We start from the raw sequence: 6,933 nt of genomic DNA, 5'->3' as shown, positions 1-6,933 counted from the left end.
GGATCAGCAGCACGACCAGGTGGACCAGTTAGACTGAGGACGGGGACAGCCAGGAGTCATCAGGCCATGGTGCTAGGGCTCAGGTCCCCTGGGAGAGAGAGAGAGAGAGAGAGATGGGAGAATTAGAATAATGTAAATGTAATGAAATATTCGAATCACATGGCTTTTGCATCGTTATTCAAATGGCATTTTTACTGCAACCAAGAGTAGAATTTTGTACTCACTTGAAAACAATAATGCAATTATTCATTGAATTTTGGTGTGGAAGGCTAGTCTAGGCAGGATAATTGTACTGGCCCTAAACAAGATCAATAGGGGAGCTTTTTGAGCCGCATGTCTCATGTCTTCACTGTTCTTTTATGCACAATGATGCACCTGGCCTCTCAGGTGCATATCAGCTATTCCTATTTGTTCTTGTGGATTCATAATGATAATTGATGCAGCTTTGAATGCTTTTATGCGTGGTATGATCGCTAGTTAGCCTACCGCAGATATGGACAGATGATCCACCTACCACTATTGTCACTATGTGTCACGTTCCAGGAGAAGACCCAGATGCAGACAGTGTCGAAGTAACAAAAGTTTATTAATAGGACAGGGGGCTGTCAAAATGACAGGTCAAGGGCAGACAGAGGTCAGTAATTCAGATCAGAGTCCAAAAGGTACAGAACGACAGGCAGGGAGACAAGGGTGTGACACTATGAATGGTGGATAGAGGGCAGGATAGACAGTTAGACTGGTTGACAATATTATGGTATAGTAAAAGTTAACGCGTGGAAAAGCATAGTGCATATTAATATATGCAAGCAGATGAGGAAATTTGGCTAGGATGGAAGAAATTATATAAGAAATCCGCAAAAGAGCTAATGTAAACCAGGGACAACACACACTACCCTCCCCTGTGCCCAATAAAAAAAAAAATTTTAAACTCCCCAAAGCAAAAAAAATATGTTTGATAACCTTCCCCTATTTTGGACCTCAGTAAATGTGTTTTGTCCTTAAGTAGCTGCCATTTATTAACTGTCATATCCAGTGTGACCGTCATTCCCAGGCAGCCAATGATATGAGCTCCCCTTCCCCCCCTCTTTTCCTTCAGGGTCCGTGCTACATCAACTTTGATCGCTTCCCGTTCGACCAGGCTCTGGCTGATGAGGAGTTCTCCGGCTGGGACAYAAACCTCTGACTTGAACCAGAGTCAGAGGTCACGGGTTCACTGATAGATTTATCCAGATCAGACTACTTCTTGGTGACCTTGGTTTARCCCTTACCTTTAAGACTCTGAAAGCAATGTAGGGGTAGGGATGAGACTATGCCCAAAGCCATTAATACACATGGTCAGATTCTGACTACTTTTTACTAAGGCTCTGATTTCTCCATGCTGGCTTCACAGAATCCTCTGMTGGCTGCTCTGGCACTTTAATAAAGTAAGAGATACTGTACAACACAGAGAGGCATGAAGGAAACGTAAAATATAAACAGACTCTCTCCTACACACACACACCTGTGTAACTTGACACGTGTGCTCATTGAAAGCTGTATGTGTGTGTTGTGCCCAAAAGAAAGATTAATTAATAGAAAATGTTGGATGCAATGTCTCATGCTGGACAAAGATATGGTTTTACCATTGACCCTCATTGTACWTTGTAATTTAGGATGGCATTATTGCTAGTCTCTATTCCTTGTAACATATACTGTCTGTATAGAATGCTCAGTGTATGTGTTTCACTTTACAATAAATGTATACGTCACCAATGACCCTTAAATGTATACATAGAGGAGAAAAGGTGCTTTAGTACATGTCAACACTGGGGGGGTGGAGGCTGAACAGGAATGCAGAGTCTGTTCTAAATTAAATCCTATACTGTAGTTTGGTACAGAGCACAGGTTTGGTATGAAGTCAAGTACTATGTAGTATTTGAACATCATTACACACTTCCTCAGTGTCTGTTAGCTTGACTTAAGCTATTTTACTTGACTGTGATGAATCGATCAAGTCATCAGACCTCTAAGGACAAACAACTCTTATCAGGAGGGAATAACAAAACAACAAATCAATATGCCTAATCTGTGATGGTGGTCTGAAGTACATCTGATTTATATTGGATTAAAAAGGAACTGGATGATTGATCAACATGTTGATCCAAGGGGCGTACAAATTGCCATTGACAATACTATTATGATGAATAATATTTTTTATATGCTGCCAAGGACAGCTTCCAGTGTTTGTTACTACTGTTTTTCATTTGTGTATATCTGCCAGGCCATCTTTGTAWACTGAACAAAAATATAAACGAAACAGTGTTGGTTTCATGTTTCATGAACTGAAATAAAAGATCCCAGAAATGTTCCATACACACAAATTTGTTTACATCCCTATTAGTGAGTATTTCTCCTTTGCCAAGAAAATCCATCGCCATGGCTACCTGACAAGTGTGCACATCAAGAAGCTAATTAAACAGCATGATCATAACAAAAGTGCACCTTGTGCTGGGACAATAAAGGCCATTCTAAAAGTTGAGGAGAGTGTTATGCTGAGTGAATGAGGACCCAAAGCGACTTAATAGAAACAGAGTCTTATTCCAGTTCTAAACAAAATAATGATTCTCCTGGATAATATCATAGGTAAATCCAAACAGGAAACTGAAATCCTCTCGTCAGTAGAGAGGAACGACTGGAGACGCGACCACAGACTGCAGGTCGCTTCAGGAAGGCACAGCCGTAGCCTGACATAGACACCTGCTCACACGCCATCGAAGAAGGCAAAAACACGACAGGGCGAACAAAGGACACGAACAGCAAACATCAAACAAGAATCCGACAAGGACAGAAGCGGAAAACAGAGGGAGAAATAGGACTCTAATCAGAGGGCAAATAGGGACAGGTGTGAAAGAGTAAATGAGTCGTTAGGAGAATGAGAAACAGCTGGGAGCAGGAACGGAACGAAGAGAGAAAGAGAGCGAGAAGAGGAGAGAAGGAGGGGAGAGAGAGGGATAAAGAGGAAGAAGAACCTAATAAGACCAGCAGAGGAAGCACAGGGACAAGACATGATGATCAATGACAAAACATGACAGTACCCCCCACTCACCGAGGCGGCCTCCTGGCGCACTCGAGGGAGGAACCCTGGCGGCAACGAGAGGAAAATCATCAATCAACGAACGGTCCAGCACGTCCCGAGATGGAACCCAACTCCTCTCCACAGACCGTAACCCTCCCAATCCACTAAGTACTGGTGACCACGTCCCCTGAGAAACGCATGTCCATTGATCTTCCGTACCTTGTAAAATAGGTGCCCCTCGACAAGGATCGGGGGGGAGGAAGAGACGAACGGGGGCGCGAAGAAAAGGCTGACACAGGAGACATGGAAAGACAGGGTGACGCGACGAAGATGTCGTTACTTCCGGCGCCGAAAAGAGATGGCAGCCTCGCTTCGCGTTCCTTGGAAATATGCAGTATTTTGTTTTTTACGTGTTATTCTTACATTGGTACCGCCGGCGTAATCTTAGGTTTTCATTACATACAGTCGGAGGAACTACTGAATATACGATTAACGTCAACTCACCATCTTCCTACACAGGAATATGACTTTCCCGAAACGGAGTCCATGTTTTGCCGTTCCACACGAATACAATGGATTCTGATCCCAGCCGAGGCGACCCTGTGCGACGCCGAAAAAGGGGGAATACGTGGACGGGCTCGTGTCAGGCTTCGGAGAACGGCACATCGCGCTCGCACTCCCTAGCATACTACTCCCAATGTCCAGTCTCTTGACAATAAGGGTGATGATCCGAGCACGGGTAGCATTCCAGGAGACGATCCAGGGATATGCAACGGCTCGCTTCACGGAAACATGGCTAACTCAAGGGACGCTAACGGAGTCGGTTGCAGCCAGCTGGTTTCTCCATGCATCGCGCCGACAGAAAACAAACATCTTTCCGGTAAGAAGAGGGGCGGGGGGTATGCCTATATTAACGAGAAGTGGTGTGATTCATCATAACAACAACACAAGAACTCAAGTCGTTCTGTCACTGATCTAGACTCCTTCACAATCAAATGTCGACGCATTATCTACCAAGGAATTTCTCGTCAATCAGTAATCGCAGGCCGTATAGCATTCCCCCCCAAGAGCAACACAGTCGATGGCCAACTGAACGAACGTTATGACTCTTTTGTAAACTGGAAACCACACACCCTGAGGCTGCATTCATCGTAGCTGGGGATGTTTACAAGGCTAATCTAAAAACAAAACTCCCTAAAGTCTTCAAGCATATCGATTGTGCTACCAGGGCTGGAAAAAACACAGACCATTGCTAGTACTTAATTCCGCGACGTTATAAGCCCTGCCCCGCCCCCTTTCGAAAAGCTGACCACGACTCCCATTTTGGTGCTCTGCCTACAAACAGAAACGTCAAACAACAAGCTCCGCGCTCAGGTCTGTTCAACGCTGCGTCCGACCAAGCTGAATCCCACGCTCAAGACGCGTTCGATCACCGATTGAAATGCCGGCACCGCCAACAACAATATTGACGAATAGTGCGTGATTCGGATGACGAGGAGCAAGGAAGGCAGACGATGCGACCACAAGCAAGAAGAAAAACATCCCAAACCAGAAACCAGTGATTGACGGCAGCATCGCGGGAAAGCGCGAACGACGGCGGGGTCAACCAGCTAGCTTTTAACGAGAGGGCAAGCGTGATCCGGAAGCTAGATGGAACCGGAATGAGACAAACAGTGTAAGGCATATGGGCTCTCTCCGCCAAGGCAATCAAACAGGCTAGTCTCAGCTACAGTAGACAAAAATCGAGTCAAAATTCAACAGCTCACGACACAAGGAGGGTCGATGTGCAGGTCATACAGCCAATTCAGCGGAATTACAAAAGAAAAAACACAGCCCGTCGGAAGAGACCAGGATGTCTTGTCGCCAAACAGGCTAAACCAACTTTTGCCCCCCGCTTGAGGATCAGATCAGTGCAATGACACGGCCCCGCTACCAAAAACCTGCGGCTTCTCCTTCCTGCAGCCGAGGTGAGGTAAGAGACATGTTAAACTGGGTAGCCGCCGCAGGCTGCTAGGCCCAGACGGCATTCACGCGAGCCGCCGGTCCTCAGACATGCGCCGGAACCAGCTGGTGTGGTTTAGACATATATCAAATCAATCCTTATTCCCAGTGCGCGCTGTTCCCACAGCGCTTCAAGGAGGCCACCATTGTCCTGTTCCAAGAGCTAGGATAACTTGAGCTTAAACGACTACGCGCCCGTAGCACTCACTCGTCAGTCATGAAGTGCTGATTGAGAGACATAGTCAAGCGACTCATATGGCACGCTCCACCCTACGAGGACACCCTAGACCCACGTCCAATTATGCGTTACCGAACCCAAGTAGGTCCGACTAGGCGACAGCAATCGCAACCGACACTGCACAAGCTCCACGAAATAACCCATCTGGACGGAAGAGAGGGATAACCCATGTGAGTGAAAACATGGCCTGAGTTTCATCGAATTACAGCCTCAGCATTAATAACACCATAAAGCACCTACCAAAACTCCGTCCAATAACACACTTCGATGGGACCGACCCCCGCCCTGTGCAACGGCGTCCTGGACTGCCATGTTACATTCGGAAGGCAACGCCCCCAGTATGATAGAGGATCAGGGTTCACAAAAACATCTCCCACCCCAGCTTGATGCCGTCAAGACACTGGCCCGCGCCCCACAAGGTGCGTTCTGAGCCCCTCCCGCCTACCTGTATCAGTCCCTGTTACACACCAACTCGTACTGCTGTCCTCTAGTTATTCGGCCTCCGGAGAAACTACGATCATCAATTGCGGATGACACTAACAGTAGGATCTAGGAGCCATGTATCACCACACCACACCCACAGCCACGGCCCTATTCAGTGCAAGGAGGTTTGAGGGCCCTCGGTAGTGTTCCCTGTGTTCAGGAAAATTAATCCTCATTAGCAACGTCAAACAAAACAAATAGATCGATTGCACTTCACGGAAGATACAGCAGAGTTGTGAGCCACCCCCCTTACTCCACGATCGACGTCGTGCAGTCCGCTACGCGATGGGGAACGTTTGTGAATAGTTTACTTCCTTCGGATGAATTACACACACGGAACAAACTGAAGTTGTGACACACACCTACACACGATCTCTGTTGTGAAGAAGGCGCATGCAGCGTGCGCGATCTTTTTCCATAAACCTCTGAGGCTGAAGAAGATTTCCCGCCGTGTTCTGGGTCTTAAGGGGGGACGTTCTTTTTCTCCCGCTTTTCGGTCTACCAAAAAGACTCATCAACAACCTTCTATCAGTATGCACAATCAAACCGAGCAGCATCCCCTGATCGGGTGCTGATATCAGCACGCCTAGGTACGGAACTGCTCGCCCACAACCGTAGAGCTTCCCAGAGATTGTGGTGCGTGGTCTGCAAACGCATCACCGGGCAAACTACTGCCTTCCAGGACACCACAGCACCCGATGTCACAGGATTGCCAAAAGTTCATAAGGACAACAACGACCGAGCCACTGCCTGTTCACCCTGCTATCATCCAAGAAGGCAGGTTCAGTAGCCAGCGGGCATCATATACCCAGGACCCGACCGCACCCGAACGGCCACGAATAATTCCAGCCTTCCATTATAAGCTCTCACGGCTCATGCAGCGCTACTGTTTTAATTAACAATCCAACCACTAAACAGTTTAGCGCCCTGCCAACATACTGACTCAACTCCAGCCACTTAATAATGGGAATGATGGAAATTGATGAAATAGTAAAAATGTACCACTAGCCACTTTAAACAATGCCACTATATAATGTTTACATACTACTTACTCCATCTCATAGTATATGTATACTGTACTCATATATCATCTACTGCATCTTGCCCATCTTTATTAATACATGTATCACTAGACACTTTAAACTATGAGCCACTT

The 6,933-nt window shown here is 46.6% G+C and overlaps 1 protein-coding gene across 3 annotated transcripts in view; it reads left to right on the top strand.

Moving 5' to 3' along the window:
- LOC111954366 (cGMP-dependent protein kinase 1) overlaps positions 1-2,354 on the top strand; it is a 32,405-nt gene extending 30,051 nt beyond the window's left edge. For all 3 annotated transcript variants that reach the window (XM_070435885.1, XM_023974048.2, XM_023974052.2), the window contains one exon: positions 1,097-2,354. In XM_070435885.1, coding sequence (XP_070291986.1) covers positions 1,097-1,183 — 87 coding nt within the window. In that variant the 3' untranslated portion in view covers positions 1,184-2,354. The remainder of the gene's footprint in view (positions 1-1,096) is intronic.
- Positions 2,355-6,933: the final 4,579 nt, after the last annotated feature.

The sequence above is a fragment of the Salvelinus sp. IW2-2015 genome, linkage group LG28, assembly GCF_002910315.2.
Source record: "Salvelinus sp. IW2-2015 linkage group LG28, ASM291031v2, whole genome shotgun sequence".
Taxonomy (NCBI): Eukaryota; Metazoa; Chordata; class Actinopteri; order Salmoniformes; family Salmonidae; genus Salvelinus; species Salvelinus sp. IW2-2015.
The sequence above is the reverse complement of the archived record's forward strand: the minus strand, read 5'-3'. Positions and strand labels throughout refer to the sequence as shown.